Below are 16,760 nucleotides of genomic sequence, written 5' to 3'. Positions count from 1 at the left end.
TAAAAATGAAAATAACAACAAAAGGGAACACGATGATGTGACGTCGAGCAACGAGCGAAGCGCTTCATCAAAACAAGCTTCACTGCTGCTGGTGCTGGTGCTGGTGCCGACTGCTGACACTGCGTGTATATTCCAGTTTGCCTGGAAATGTGATTGCCGGGTCAACAAGGCTAGATCGACCGGTTTTTATGGGTGATAAGCAGATCGATCGACACGAAGAGCAGCCGAGGATCTACAGCGAGTTAGTTCTGTGCAAAAAGTGTGCAATTGGTTGATCGGAGCGACCGAAGTGAGGGGAGCAAATGTGAATGTATTAAATGAAAATAAATAAGTAGGCGATAAAATATTCGCTTGTTGGGTTTATCTTTGAAAGATGTTTTTTTTTCTTATTTTCATATTTGCCCTGGCAACCCGGTTCGAGTTCGATAGCAACTTCCAGTAAGATATCTTTCTGAGTTTCTTTATATGTGTAATTCAATCGGTAATAGCTGCGATGCGAACGAGCGTCCAGCCTTGCTTGGAGTCGAAGCCAACGATCACGTTTTGCGCGAATGATTTCAAAAATAAAAGCAAAGCGTTAATAGCTTAGTGTTTTTATTTTAGATATTTGCTACACTACAAAAGTAAACGATCTTCTTCGGAAATTTTCGCACCTAAAGGTTTATTAAAAACACTCCGCAAAAATCACTGCCACTGCAATCCTTTCTGTTTTCGCTATGTTGCGCGTGTGTTTTTTTTTCAATTCACTTATTTATTTATTTCTACTTTCTTGTGATTTTCTACAACAATTTGTCTGAAAACTTAAACCGACCGATTGATCCGGCTGCTGTGCCCGACGCTCGGTACAACTCGAAACCGCGAACTGACCCTCGCAGAACGACGATCGTGGGATTTTGTGCGCGTTCGAATTTAATCCGTACGTTCTCTGCTTAATTCACGACACTTTAAAACGACACTCCGATTGATACTAACTTGCACACCCGGCCGAGCCGAACCGGGCTGGGCTGGCCGAAAGGGGCAGCCTCACGGACGGGTTGTGTAGGATTACGAAAGTCCGTATACACACGTAAACGCGAATGTAAACGAACGAAACAGCGACCATCACCGTTGCCGTCGCCTACCCGGCCTACCCGTTCCGTTCACGTTGTGGGAAAACAACACATAACAACAAATCCGCCACGTCCATTCGTCTGACCGTCGATTTCGCAGGTTTGCATGGTCCGGGAGAGACACAGCGCCGACTGGTATGGTATATGTGCGGTTCCACTTCTTCCACCCCCTCCCACATACGATCGATCGACATGCTATCACGTAATCTGCGCTGCCGCTCCGACGACCACAACGACGACGACGACGAAACGAACCGAATGTAGTGGTGCAAAATAGTAAACAAACACAGCACAGTTTGGTTCCAAGCGGCGATGGTAGCACACAACTTAATCAAAGTAGGTATACTAAGAATGTGGGAATAAAATCGAAAGCAACGGGGAAACAATTTTCAGTGCAGACACCAGCCAAATGGGTGTGCGCAGGCGCTTCAACGGCCAGCGGCTACTGGGATTGGGATGTGTGCTCTACTACTACTGACTGAGTCGTGCGGTGCGCCCGCGCGAACAGTGACGTTCACAATTTTCGTGAATGGGAAAATCCCTACGCTGTGGGTTTTACCCAAATGATAGTAAGTGCGGCAGCAACAAACGGGCGCGCGGGATGATGGGGATCGTGAGATTGCTGGCGCTGATAGATGAACCGCTCACGGGAGCGTGTGCTGTCTGTTTTGATCGGGATGCTTGATCTTAGCAGTATGATAGTGTGCAAATGACACGCGGAGGCTCACCGCGGCAAGTACCATCCGTCCGGGATTTTCCGGCGCAGGTGGTTTGACCCGAAACGAGTTCCAGACTGGTGAACCTGTCGAGCTGTTATTATTGGGTGTTGATTAGGGGTTTAAAATAATTCAACCGCCGTAGACAGATTAGGTGCGATGCAAACTTGCGGGAAAGTGAGATAATGGTGAGATTATTGTGTCACACCCGAACCAAACCCCGATGATATGTGGTGGGTTTTTTATTGCAAGTCATTGAAAGACCGGGATGAAAGGTGCGATGATCGGTGCGGTTGGTTTATCAGCAAACATGGGGAACTTGGGATAAATGTTTGAATTGCAAAGTTCGCTGGAATTTCCAGACTTATGTGCGTGGGCTTATCGAAAATTTGGCCCAAAAGTGTCAAGTATAATCTAATGTTTTATGGTTTAAGTGAACTTTGGTATATCTTTTTGGAAATTTAGATGACGCTACTATGTTAACGAGTAGATAGCGAAATAAAACCTAGATGGTTTTTATAAAAAACTAGCTGACCCGGCAAACTTCCTATTGCCACAAATTAAACTGTGGTGTTCATAAATCATGAATCTCGGATGATCTTTGTCACAATCTCGAGTTTTGCAAGTTTCTGAGGAGTTCAACCTTTAATGATTCATTTTGGCAGTTACGTAACTATGAAATCATTCCAATTGCTTTATTATTTCTCTAGTTATGCAGAAATTTGTGTTTCATTTGTATGGGAGCCCCTCCTCTTAGAAGGGGAAGGGATCTCTAACTATCATAAGAATCTTCCCCAGCCCCAAAAACCCCTACATGCTAATTTTCACGCCGATCGGATCAGTGGTTTTCGATTCTATAAGGTACATACCTACAGATAGACAGACAGACAGAAATCCATTTTTACCATGTTCCTTGGAAACGACAATGCGACCAAATTGGATATGGTTTGTCACCTGTCTCGCAGAAATTCTCCAGCGTCCTCGTCGATAAAAGACTGTCCGAAACAGAAGTATCGACGGCGCTAGATAGCGTTCCAAATCTTGGCGAGTCTCTCACTAACCTGACTATTGAAGATTCTAAAAAGCTCAACTTCCAGTGGACCGGATGGCGTACCTATAATCTTTCTAAAAAACTGCATCGGTGCCTTAGTTGTTCCAATCCGGCGAAACTGTTCGAGCTCGCTATGATCATACCAGTTTCCTCATACGTCCAGCAATACTTACAGCCAACGGGCAACACTGTTTCATTCCCAACCGCTTAACGTAGTAACACTCACTGCGTACGTAACGGATTATTTTGACGACCGTTCTCAGACAGTTTTCAGCTATACGGTCCTCTCCGCCGCTTTCGACAAGCTTAGTGATCAAATGGCCGTCGCAAAACTGGACAAACTGGGCATTGGAGGGCCGCTGTTTCTGTGGTTTACATCATATTTGTCGAATCGTCTTATTAATGTATCTATTGATGGGTTCATCTCACCGGATTTCACCGTTTTTTCCGGAGTCTCACAAGGTAGCCATCTCGGACCGTTGGCTTTTCCTATTTATTTCAACAATATCAACTTAATGTTCAAAGATCCTCGGCTTGTGTTCGCCGATCTTGGGATACTACTCGACTTTAAATCGGCTTTCCAACTGGATGTTTCGCTCATTGTCGACAATGCCCGCAGGAACTTGGGATTCATTGTGCATATTGTCAAAAACTTCAATGATATTTATTGTATGAAAGCACTCTTCTGTGCGATGGTTCGCTTTAACCTCGAATACTGCGCATCAGTATAGAGCCCGTATTACCAAAACGGTGTCAACCGAATCGAATCGATGTAATAGAGGTCATTCATTCATTTTCCCTTCCGTAGGTTACCATGGAATGATCCGCTTCGGTTATCAAGCTATATGAACAGTGCTGCAGATTAGTAAAACACGTCGGGACGTGTCGAGAGCTGTCTTCGTATCAGATGTTCTGACATCTCGGATTAACTGCTCGTGGATTCTAGAAAGACTCGACATCTTAACACGGCCTCGCTTAACACGGAACAATTCCTTGTTGCGTACACCGTACCGGCGAACTAATTACAGCACCTTCCTTCGGTACCATAGAGAAATCTGTTGACTTTCAATGACTTGACTAAACAATGATTTAAGTTGTCGTAATTACTAGCTTCACAGGAAAATATTCGAATATTCAGATTAGTCCAATATAACCGGTCGGTCTTACACACTGAATGTTGTTTCGTATGACAATTTAGCATCGATAGCTTTCGTGCCTCGCCATACGCATTGGCACTGTAAACGGCCTAGAAACAACAACAACGAAGGTGGACACTTTGGATTGACGATTGATGATCGAGTGTAGACGCTTCAACAACTCAGTGTCTTTAATAATGAAGTTCTTCACAATAGAATGGGCTTGTCGAGTGATTTTTAATGCGAATTTGTTCCAGTGCTGGATTACAATCGTGTGTGTTTTGATCACGTTTACACATACCTTTCAGTCGGTTAAGTGTTTTGTCTAAAAATAAAAAATAAGAAAACTTATCCAATTTAATTCTACTATGTGTATTTTATTCAATGACAGATACGTATTTCGCCTACGATTTGCAGGCTTCCTCAGTGTCTGTTTTCGAACTGAGGAAGCCTGCAAGTCGTAGGCGAAATACGTATCTGTCATTGAATAAAATACACATAGTAGAATTAAATTGGATAAGTTTTCTTATTTTTTATTTTTAGGTTTCGTATTCTACTAAGACGCTCCAAAAACTTCAGTTAAGTGTTTTGTGTCAAGATCCAATCAAGCCAGGAGCTTGGATATGAGAGTCGGCAACGCCAGTTCTTAATAAATGGTTGCTGAATCATTAGTAAAATAGTTAGCAATAATTCCTCCAGCAATATTGGGAGTGCAGCGTCCCCACGCAACATATTGTCGTCGATTTCAAGGCAACGTACGACACAGTTGAACGCGAACAGCTATGGCAGATAATGCACGAGTACGGTTTCCCGGACAAACTGACGTGACTGTTCAAAGCTACCCTGGAACTGGACCCTGGACGATTGGGGCAATCTACGTCAAATTGAGCACGGAGAATAGGAGGATTGGGTTACAGTTCGTAAATTTGGGATCTCTGGTCACCGCCGACAATAATATGAGTAAAGAGGTTCAACCACGCTTTCAAAAAATTGAGCTTACTTTTCCTTCCGTAAGACGCTTCCATGTACTGCGGACTATTTTTGGTGGAGTCCAAACGGAGAGCGGGGAGTCGCCAAGGTTCCTGCCACCACGAGCTGCATTCACTACTTGAAGAGATTCCCATCTAGTGATGTCCGAAATTTTAAATTATTCGATTACCGATTAATCGGTTAGCGTTGTATGCACTAATTGATTAGTTAAGTAATCGTGCTAGTAGTATTCGACCACAAATATTCGAATAATTCGTTTAAAAAATTCGATTAATCGGACGATTATGAACGATTAATGGGGATTATTCGCATTTTTTTTATCTCCTGTTCACATCACCGGGCATTGACTGTAGGCGGTCGGTGTAATCGTCGTAATCAGCGAATACCGTGACGGGTGACATTTCGGCCATGTAGAAAGCGGAAGCGAACTGTCAGGTGGAAGAAGTAGCGAAGAAAAGTAAACAATCGAAAATTGTGCAAACGTGGTTATATAAATTACTAAAAATTTATTAAAATTAATTATAAACAGTGTTAAGAGCGATAAGGTGGAAATTTCGGTGGTCCCAATTGATCTCCATCGAAACACTACTGCTAACCCTCCATTATACTACTGCGACGATACGTGGACTACTACGGTGATTAATTCGAAAAGTAAGCAGGAAAGGAGTAACGGTGGGAAAAGTTTAGGAAGGACAAATTCGTAAGGAAGGAGGAGACTATTTGATTTTTGAGTCACTCCAAAAGTGCTGCTACAAAATATTTAGTTATCCGAACAATCTCAAAAATCAAATAACGAGATTTCGGAGGCCTCAATCACGATGAGTAGCAAATCCCTGGACCTGACTACCACTCCCTGCGAGCAATGTAAGCAGATTTCAACGGAGAATGAGGCTATGATTGCCTGTGACAACTGCGATCAATGGTATCACACGCGCTGTGTGGGCATAACTACGATGCCAAAGAAAGACAAGAAGTGGTTCTGTCCGGATGATTCGTGTCAAGCTGTATACCAGGAAAAGCTGAAGAAGAACCGTGATAAGAAGAATCCTACGCCCATCCCTCCAACCGTCGCCGAGAAGCTGAAAGCTATGGACGCGGAAAGGAAAGGTAAGGAGGAAGAAATGGAAGCCGAGTGGATGATCAAGCAGAAGGAAATTGAAATTAACAATGCGCTAAAGGAAAAGCAAATGCGCCTTGACTGTAACCTACGCGAACAACAGCTAGAATCCGCCAGGCAGTTGCGCGAGAAGGAAATGGAGGAAAAGCGGATCCTGTTCGAAACGGAATTACGAGAAAAACAGGAGCACTTCGAGGAAATGAAGTTGATGGAGGCCGCGCATCGCGAGAAGCTGTCTAAATTGGAAATGCAGATGGCGAAGGTAGATTTCAAGCGAAAGCCGTCGAATAATAAGAAGTCTGGATCCCAGGACATCCAACCGAGTACTTCGAAAAAGTCTCCGAAGGAACGAAGACCGGGTAAGCTGACGAAGGAGATTCTCGATCGCTTTGATAAGAACAACGGCGGTGAAGAAGATGAAGACGAGAGCTCCGATGGTGACTTCGATGATGATTCCGATGCCAGCGACAACGAACAAACGGTCGACGGAGATAACGACGACGATGAAAATAAAAGTCATATCAGCTCCCAAAACGGGCAGGGGCCCCAGCGTATCGGGCCGAGTAGAGCCCAGTTAAGCGCCAGGAATGGGCTTACCAGGAAACTTCCCACCTTTACAGGAAAGCCGGAAGAGTGGCCTCTTTTCTTTGGGGCCTACCAAGCATCTAATGAGGCGTGCGGCTACTCGGACGTAGAGAACTTGGTGCGACTTCAAGAAAGCCTAAAGGGTGCGGCACTCGAGTCAGTTCGCGGACAACTCCTCCTCCCCAAATCGGTTCCTAGGGTAATCACGAAGCTCCGACAACTTTACGGGAGACCTGAGCAACTGCTGCAAAGCCATCTTGAGAGGGTTCGGAAGCTGGACTCTCCGAGAGCCGACCGGTTGGCCAGTTTCATCCCTTTCGGAAATGCAGTGGAACAGCTCTGCGAGCATTTAGAAGCTGCCGAGCTCACACTTCACCTTGTGAATCCAATCCTGATTCAGGATTTGGTCAGCAAACTTCCCGACGGTGAAAAGCGACAATGGTTACACTACAAACGGAAGAAGAAGGAAGTGACTCTACGAACGTTCACGGATTTCATCTCCAAGATCGTGTCTGACGCTTGCGAGGCGAACGTCAACTACGAATATAAGCCGGACATAAAGGCAGCAGCGGGGACCAGCGGCAAGGCCAAGCCGAAGGAGAAAGCAGCTCTATACAGCCACATTGAGGCGAGTGGATCCAACGGTCGGAACGATCGGCAGAAGCAGAAGCCGTGTAGAGCGTGCCAGCGAGACGACCATCGGCTTAGATTCTGCCAGGATTTCAAAAACCTGTCCTTCGCAGACAGAATGAAGATCGTCACCAAATGGAAACTGTGCAGGGTCTGCCTGAACGAGCACAGTGGGCAATGTCGATTCAAAATTCGGTGCGACGTGGATGGCTGCGGAGAATCTCACAATTCGCTGATCCATCCGGCCACGGTGGCGGTTGCCATGCACGCACACATCAATCCCAGTGGTACAACGATGTTCCGTATGATTCCAGTTATGGTTCATTGCGGAGAAAAATCGCTGGTTGTCCTTGCGTTCCTGGACGAAGGAGCTTCCATTACGTTAATAGAGACCGAATTGGCTGATCGCCTGGGGCTAGGCGGAGTGAAGGAAAAACTAGTTCTCAACTGGACGGCGGACGTTTATCGAGTGGAAAAGAACTCCAGGCGAATGAATTTATGGATGTCGGCGGTCGATGAAGCGAATCCGGAGAAGAATTTGCTGCGGTCGGTGTATACAGTCGACAAGTTAAGACTACCGCATCAAGCGCTCAAGGCTGACGAACTATCGGCGCAGTACGACCACATGCGGGGATTGCCGATCAGTTCGTATGACGGTCGACCAGCAATTTTAATAGGGCTAAGCAACATCCACGCTTTTGCTCCGTTAGAAGCGAAGATTGGCACGATAAGCGAGCCAATCGCAGTACGGTGCCAACTCGGCTGGACAGTGTATGGGCCACGGCGAGCATCACTTGAGTCGCAAGGCCATTATCTAGGCTACCATCAGGAAGTCTCAAACGAAGATCTTCATGATCTCCTCAAGAATCATCACGCACTCGAAGAATCGGTAGTCCGAGTGCAACGGGAATCGGCTGAAGACAAGAGGGCTCGGTCGATCCTAGAGCAGACTACGAAACGTGTAGGGGATCACTTCGAGACGGGTCTCCTCTGGATGAAGGACGACGTGAGCTTCCCGGACAGCTACCCTATGGCGCTGAAACGGCTCAAGCAGTTGGAGAGAAAGCTGGAAAAGTCGCCGGAGCTGTACCAAAACGTTCGGAAGCAGATCAATGAGTATCAAGCGAAAGGATATGCCCATGAAGCCACTGAAGCAGAGCTGCGCAATGCGAGTCCCGAGAAGGTGTGGTATCTTCCACTGAAGGTGGTGTTAAATCCGAAGAAGCCGGACAAAGTAAGGCTCATCTGGGACGCTGCGGCGATGGTCCAAGGAATCTCCCTCAACTCGATGCTGCTGAAGGGGCCGGACCTACTGGTGCCGTTGGTGTCGGTGCTTCTTAACTTTCGGGAGCGGCGGGTTGCCTTTGGTGGGGATATCCGCGAGATGTACCACCAAATGAAGATGGTTGCCAAGGACAAATCCGCCCAGTGGTTCCTGTTCCGAAACAATAGCGCAGAAAAGCCGAAAGTGTATGTAATGGATGTTGCCACATTCGGGTCAACGTGCTCGCCTGCATCCGCACAGTACGTCAAGAACCGGAATGCGGAGGAGCATGCCGGACAGTTCCCGGAAGCAGCGGTGGCCATCATCAAAAGGCACTATGTCGATGATTACTTCGACAGTGCCGACACGGTTCAGGAAGCGGTTGAACGAGCGAAACAGGTGAGGTTCATTCATAAGAAAGCCGGGTTTGATATTCGAAACTGGGTATCGAATTCGTCAGAAGTTTTGACAGCATTGGGGGACGCCAAACCTGGTGGAGCAGTCGTCTTCAATCTAGATAAGTCCAGTTCCCAGAAGTCTAACGAACGTGTACTTGGGGTAAGCTGGGAGGAAGAAGCGGATGTCTTTGCGTTCTCCGCAACACCCCGACCGGAAATGCAAGCCTACCTGTGCGGGGAAACACGGCCAACAAAGCGAAATGTCCTAAGCTGTGTTATGGGATTTTTCGACCCTTTGGGGCTACTGTCGCCATTTACAATCCATGGCAAGATACTCGTTCAACATCTCTGGCGTAGTGGTTGTGAGTGGGATCAAGAGATTGATGAACGCTGCTGGAACCTGTGGCAGCAGTGGGTTGGTTTGCTTCCGGAAGTCGAGACACTACGAATTCCACGATGTTTTCTTGGTTGCGCTAAATCTACGGTGGTAGAGTCCCTCGAGCTGCACATCTTTACTGACGCCAGCGAGCACGCTTATGGCTGCGTGACATATCTTCGGTCGGTCGTCGATGGAGAAGTGAACTGTAGTCTGGTCATGTCGCGCGCGAAGGTAGCGCCGTTAAAACGTCAGTCAATTCCCAGACTGGAGCTGATGGCTGCTGTCCTCGGTGCTCGAATGAGCCAAACCTTTCTGGAAACGACTACGCTGCACATCGATCGCACCACTCTGTGGACCGATTCCCGAACTGTACTGTCGTGGCTGCAGTCAGATCAATATAAATATAAACAATTCGTCGCATTTAGAGTTGGTGAAATTCTGGAACTAACCAACATGAGGGACTGGCGATGGGTACCGACCAAGCAGAACGTCGCGGATGTTCTCACCAAGTGGGGACGAGGACCTCCTTTGCAGAATGAATCGGAATGGGTGAAGGGTCCGACGATGCTGTATCAACTGCGCGACCAGTGGCCGGTGATCGAACCAAGCGAAGACACCATCGAGGAGGCGAGAGGTCTAGTGATGTTTCATGAAGTGGTGGATGTGAGCGCTATTTCTCGTTGGACGAAGCTGGTACGAGTGACCGCAACGGTGGTGCGATTCATCATCAACTGTCGCCGTAAAAAGGCCGGCGAGCCAATCGTGACATCACAAGCTACAGAGCATCATCGTCCGCTAATCAAAGCAAGGTATTCAACGGTTCAGCTGCCACTTCAACAAGAAGAGCTTCGGCAGGCAGAAACCGTTCTCTGGAAGCAGTCGCAATTCGCCAGTTTCCCGGAGGAGATGAACGTCCTTACAGCAAATCTCAAGCTAGAAGCGGGACAACCTCCGAAGAGAATCGAGAAATCCAGCGTCCTGTACAAATGTTCTCCAATACTAGACGCTGAAGGCGTACTGCGACTACGAGGAAGAATGGAATCCAATGAAGTGATTCCGTTCGACAAGAAATTCCGGATCATACTATCGGGGAGACACGAGATAACCCAGAAGCTGATCCTGCATTACTATGTAAAGTTTGGACATGCTTACAGGGAGACCGTGTTCAACGAGCTTCGTCAAAAGTTTTGGATACAGAACGCTCGAACAGCTATTCGACGAGCGACCGAGACTTGCGTGTGGTGCAAGGTGCATCGATGTGTTCCAACTGCTCCAATGATGGGGCCGCTACCCGTTCATCGTACCACTACTCACCTACGGCCGTTCAGTGCGGTAGGAGTCGACTATCTAGGGCCAGTCGAGGTAACCATAGGTCGCAGAACGGAGAAGAGATGGGTGGTAGTCTTCACATGTATGGCTGTGAGGGCCGTGCACCTGGACGTGGTTTACAGCCTTAGTACGCAGTCCTGCCTGATGGCCATCAGACGTTTCGTGAGCAAACGAGGCGATCCGGATCATATATTCTCTGACAACGCTACGTGCTTCCACGGAGCGAACACCGTGATGATGAAGGAGATCGAGAAGGTCCATCGAGAGTGTGCGGAACGGGCTACTTCGTCCATCACAGCGTGGCATTTCAACCCTCCCAGTACACCACACATGGGCGGTGTCTGGGAGTGGATGGTGCGGTCCGTCAAAGAGGCACTACGGGTTTTGGACGACGGGCGGAAGCTGACAGACGAGATTCTCGTCACGGCCTTGGCAGAAGCCGAGGATATGATTAATCATCGACCATTAACGTACATTCCACAGGAGTCCGCCGGGGAAGAAGCCATATCACCGAACCACTTCATTCGTGGAACGGTAACTAAGGAAGACGCAGTGTTGGACAACCTCGACCAATACCACGAAACCCTGCGCAACATGTATCACCGATCGCGATGCCTGGCTAGCAAGTTATGGGAACGGTGGTCACAGGAGTACTTGCCTACTCTCAACCATCGCCCGAAATGGTTCGAGGACACGAAGCCCCTAGAGGTCGGAGATCTGGTGTTCATGGTGGAAGGAAAGAACCGGAAGTACTGGAGACGAGGACGCGTGCAGGAAATCGTGAAGGGAGCAGATGGAAGAATCCGGCAAGCGGATGTGAGGACGGCAGATGGCAAGGTGTATCGACGAGCTGTGGCGAATCTGGCGGTGATGGAGATCCAGGATGGTAAATCCGGAAGTGCTGGAGGCTCTACCGGATGTTACGGGCAGGGGAATGTTCACATCACCGGGCATTGACTGTAGGCGGTCGGTGTAATCGTCGTAATCAGCGAATACCGTGACGGGTGACATTTCGGCCATGTAGAAAGCGGAAGCGAACTGTCAGGTGGAAGAAGTAGCGAAGAAAAGTAAACAATCGAAAATTGTGCAAACGTGGTTATATAAATTACTAAAAATTTATTAAAATTAATTATAAACAGTGTTAAGAGCGATAAGGTGGAAATTTCGGTGGTCCCAATTGATCTCCATCGAAACACTACTGCTAACCCTCCATTATACTACTGCGACGATACGTGGACTACTACGGTGATTAATTCGAAAAGTAAGCAGGAAAGGAGTAACGGTGGGAAAAGTTTAGGAAGGACAAATTCGTAAGGAAGGAGGAGACTATTTGATTTTTGAGTCACTCCAAAAGTGCTGCTACAAAATATTTAGTTATCCGAACATCTCCTTTGAACTATTCGACTATGGAATTACTCGTGCCGGCAGTATTCGATTAGAAATTATTCGATTATTCCCTGCTCTAATCGATTACTCGATTAATCGAGCGATTACCGGACATCACTATTCCCATCGTCATCTCGCGAATGTTGAAAGACTATGGTGAACCGATCACGTCGTAAGGAGCCAGATGACAGTGCAGTGAAATGTGTTTTCTTCAAGAACCCCACCGGCGCGGCACCAAGAACAGAAGGGCTCAACGTGCTAGATGGTTGATAGGCCAGGTTGAAGTCGACGCTCAACGAATTGGCGACGAGTAGCCCAGGACTGAGTGGAGTGGAGAGGAGTCCATTCATTTTACGTGATTTTGTTTTACTTCCACTTTTTTACTTCCGAAATTTGGTTTAACGTCCTATCGTTTTACGTTCAAAGTTTGAATTAACATCCACTTTTTTACGTCCAAAGTTTGAATTAATGTCTACTTTTTTACGTCCAAAATGTAAATTAACGTACGCGTTATTGCGTCGTACGCGTGTATTGTAACATTGAGGAAGAGGCACAATTTGTGTCTATAAATAACCCAACTCACCAGATTGTTGAGTTTGAAGATACGTCGCACGCTTAAAAAGGGGGGTGTGCAGTCTCCTTTTGTCCAGTGCCTCTATGGTTCAAAGGTACATTAGTACCAGCAAGCCGCATGCCCTGGCGGGTGGTGTGGGTTCGAATCCGGTTATAATCTCAGATTATAGCTTGGTTTCGGGGGCACTCTCGAGTCCCTTCGAATCGCGCAGAACGTTGCGCCAAGGGGATGGACTGTCCTGTATGTTATTCAACTTCGCTATTGAAAGTGTGATCCGGTGAGCAGACAACGAAACAAAAGGACGATCTTCACCAATGTTGTCAACTCCTAGCCTTCGCAGACGACCTCAATATCATTATCAGAAACCTAGGAACGGCAGAGGTAAATTACGCCAGACTAAAAACGAAGGCTAAGAGCATTGGGTTACAAATCAATGCGTCGAAAACCAAATATATGGTAGAAATAGGCTCCAGAGAAAGCATCATTTGTCCCCCACGGTTAGTGATTATTGACGGCGATGAACTGGAAGTGGTTGATGAGTTCGTATATTTGGGATCTGCTCACCACCGACAATAATACGAGTAAAGAGATTCAACGACGCGTTTAAGCTGGAATTCGAGCCAACTTTTTTGGCCGTAAGACGCTTCCATTGAAGAGCCTACGCCACCGTAAAAATATTAATCAGACTGGTAGTCCTCTACAGACTTGAGATAGTAACTTTGCTCACGGAAAACATACGTGCATTTGCCGTATTTGAACGAAAGTGTTTGCGGACTATTTCTGGCGGAGGACAAAAGGATGCTTGGAGAGATTCCTATCGTACACTTGACACAGTACAGTTGGGAGGATGTCGGACGACTGTGCAGTGAAATCCGTTCTCTTCAAGAACCCCATCGGCGCGGCACCAGGTGGAATTCTTGATATGGCAACAGCCACCCCGGCCTGAAGCAAGAAGTCAAATTTAATTATTTATGATGAATTAGGGAAAGATGATAATATAAGTGATGAAAAAAAGAAGAAAAAATATATGGTAAAAGAAAAAAAATTAAAGAAATAAAGAAATTAAACAACTCAGGCTAAATGCAGATTTAGCCCTGTTAATTTATAAGCTACGAAGAAATTCTACAGGGTCAAGCGCCATTATTATTATTATTCCTTATTGATCATCGATCAGTCGGCGGTAGATTAGACTTCAAACTTGACTTAAACTAGTATAATTTAGACTTGAAATTGGACTTAAAATGAAACATGAAATTGGGCTGCAATTTGGATTAATATTGACATTAAATTAGATTTGACCTTACAAGAGGCATTAAATTTGACTTGAAACTGGAGTTCAATTGAATTTCAAATTGAACTTGAAATTAGACTTAAAACCATTGAAATTCTGCTGGGGGGATTGAAATTCCACTCTAATTTAAGCTTAAAGTTGATTTTAAATTGGTGACAAATTGGAATTAAATTAGACATTAGGCTTAAATTGAAATTCAATTTGGCATATTCAACTTGAAAATAGAAATAGAGGTTTGGAAAGTGGATCACAATGAGGATCGAAATTGCATTTCAAATGTGAAAGGAAGCCGGAGGTCAAATTTGAATTAAATTAGACTTGAAATTGTGAATTTGCAATTAAATTAGACTTGAATTAAGACATTCAATTATATTAATTTTTTCTGAGCTCAGGTCGGATCAAACGATAAATTATTGCAAATGCAAATGCGTTAACAGTTAGTGTAACTGTTTGATTTATTTCATACTAATTTTGAAATGATCCGACCACGAAAAGTGGCCGAAAAGCGATCATACACATAAGCATTCCAGTGCGGCGTGGAACAACCTCGACAGAATAAAACATCGCTCCTGAAAAACCACGATTTTCAAATTTTATGTACCTTTTTCTCAGAAATTACACAACGTATTGAAACAAACTTTGTTTTGTTTTGTTGGTAGGAGCTTGACAAAGACTTTTATAACTTTTGAGCTTTGTAAATGAATTTCAGCTTGATTCTTTTATAATCCTTTTAAAAGAAACAGTTAAATCAAGGATTTTCCATTACCCCACGAGGCTTCAAGGTGTAGTTTAGTAACTATACTGTTTAAAATGTCTAATACAAAATATTTAATCGATGGATGATTGCCATTAAAGATCGAAACAATCACCAATGTTAAAATCAAAAGCACCAAAACAAAAATTCACCGCAAGAAGGTGGTCGTTGCACCCGCCCGTAGTGCGTAAAAAAGCCGCCACAAGCACAGCGACTCCCCAATTGTCTGGAGCCACGCGCAGTAGGCGTCATCACGATCCACTCCACTACCTGTGGCCACTACCATCGACCCCCCCCTTAGTTGTGCCCGCCAGCGATTCTGGTCTGCAATCATGTTTAGCGATGATTCACTCCATGCTAGCGACAAGTGTCTACTTTGATGACAAATTTAATGATCAGCCTTCTGTGGGCCAACAAATGGTGCAGCGAACGAGAGATGGTCCGAAAACAGCTACTGCACACTCTACACACTACTGAACTTGTTCGGGTGTAAGTGATTGTGAGTGCGTTATTCTTTGGATTATTCAAAAAAACGATGGCAATGATGATTATTGTGGCAATGAACGGGTGATTATAAATCAATCACAACTAGGTGCATATCCATTGCATGCATAAAATAAACGCTGTTTTCAACTGAGCAAAGAATGACAACCTCTGCGAGGTTCGAAACCAAAAACAGTTACTTACCGCACGGTTCCAGACAGCGGTGATGTCTAAAACTGGTTGTTTGTTCGCAATTCCACGATGGTTGACGTCACAGAACGGTGGGCAAAAACACTTGAGAAGACAAGAATCAAAGTATGTATACTGGTTTTAAACACTGCTAAACAACACTGTCTACAATGAAGTGAATCTGGTCGCAGTAGGCACTATGTTGTGCCACAGTCAAGGTTTTCTCGCCAACTCGGCTGTATAACGATACCGACCGGTGCGGTGTAGATAGCGAAAACCCGATCGAACTGATAGCAGGTGGCAGTCGAAATCGAACTTCGATTGTTCCGAAAAAAAACACCTGTTATCACTTGCTCGAATGCTTTGGAACTGCACTTGAAAATTGGATTGCTAGAAGTGTGATTTGCTCCGGGAAATTCAAAGTTCTCACGATTGCTTCGATCACGTAACAAATCCAAGAAACAAAGAAGGGCCCAAAACGTGGGAAACGCTTCGTAAAAATCCTAGTTCGGTGGATTGTTCCTGGACACTTGAGGAAAAAATCCCTTAATTTGTGCGTGCACTATTGTAGGCACTTTGTTAGATTGGTAATTATTCTCTGGCAGATTCACATCATAAAAACAATTGATGATTAACGACAAAATGATTACCACTTGGAACTGTTGTTGAGACACTTGTGAAAAATCTCTTTCTAGGAACAACTTATTTCTACAAAATACTTTTACAATAACACTTAAGTACAAATATTGTTTTTCCAATCGGAAAGCAGTTTCAGCTGCTTTCACTTCAAGCACTGAAAAGTGTCTGACCGGCAAGCGACACTTTTCCGAACGCGAAAGCACTCACAGGGCTGGAAAAGCGTACCGAGGAAAACTTGGCCTACTGCTGCTGAGCACTAACACCACCACCCGATCGAAGCGAATGGGGAGGACGAAAATTCGTACCGAAAAGCGCCCGAGCTCACGGCGGCTGTTGAACGATTTACCCCCGCGTGCACGCGTTTAGCTAAGCTGGCTTACTAATACTGACTGTCCGAATGACCGACCGTACGACCGGATCGGACCGAGTGAGTGGCTGGTGCTGCTGCTGCTGCAATCCACGGTAAGGCAAAGAAACGGTATGACACATCGCACTCTCGCACTCGGGGTTTGGCTGCCTGGCCTGCCTATCGGCGGTTGTTGTTTGAATGTAGTTTGGGTACTTATCGAATTGTGCTGGTAATGAAACATACTCATATGCATATACCTACAGAGCTGAATCGTTCAAGCATTCTTAGCGGTTGTGTTGATTGTTTCCGTCTATCGGGTTTCGCAGACTTTTGCGCGATGGTGTGGGTTAGCTGAAACGAATGAGTTGGTAGCGATATTTATCTAAACATC

The 16,760-nt window shown here is 45.7% G+C and overlaps 2 protein-coding genes across 4 annotated transcripts in view; one reads left to right on the top strand and one right to left on the bottom strand.

Annotated features, from left to right (window-relative positions):
• The window catches only part of LOC128744149 (embryonic polarity protein dorsal), a 64,020-nt gene extending 48,509 nt beyond the window's left edge, over nt 1-15,511 (bottom strand). The window contains exon 1 of one of the 3 annotated variants that reach the window (XM_053840952.1): nt 15,397-15,511. The gene's annotated coding sequence lies outside the window, so the exon portion shown is untranslated. Of the gene's footprint in view, nt 1-653; nt 952-15,396 lie in introns of those variants that run through there. The other 2 variants (XM_053840950.1, XM_053840951.1) reach the window with 2 other exon arrangements.
• On the top strand, nt 5,821-11,661 carry LOC128741073 (uncharacterized). The gene has a single exon (XM_053836649.1). The coding sequence runs from the start codon at nt 5,821-5,823 to the stop codon at nt 11,659-11,661; it is 5,841 nt and encodes a 1,946-aa protein (XP_053692624.1).
• Nucleotides 15,512-16,760: the final 1,249 nt, after the last annotated feature.

The sequence above is a fragment of the Sabethes cyaneus genome, chromosome 3 (genome assembly GCF_943734655.1).
Source record: "Sabethes cyaneus chromosome 3, idSabCyanKW18_F2, whole genome shotgun sequence".
Lineage (NCBI taxonomy): Eukaryota > Metazoa > Arthropoda > Insecta > Diptera > Culicidae > Sabethes > Sabethes cyaneus.
Note: the sequence above shows the minus strand (reverse complement) of the source record. Positions and strands in the feature narration are given on the sequence as shown.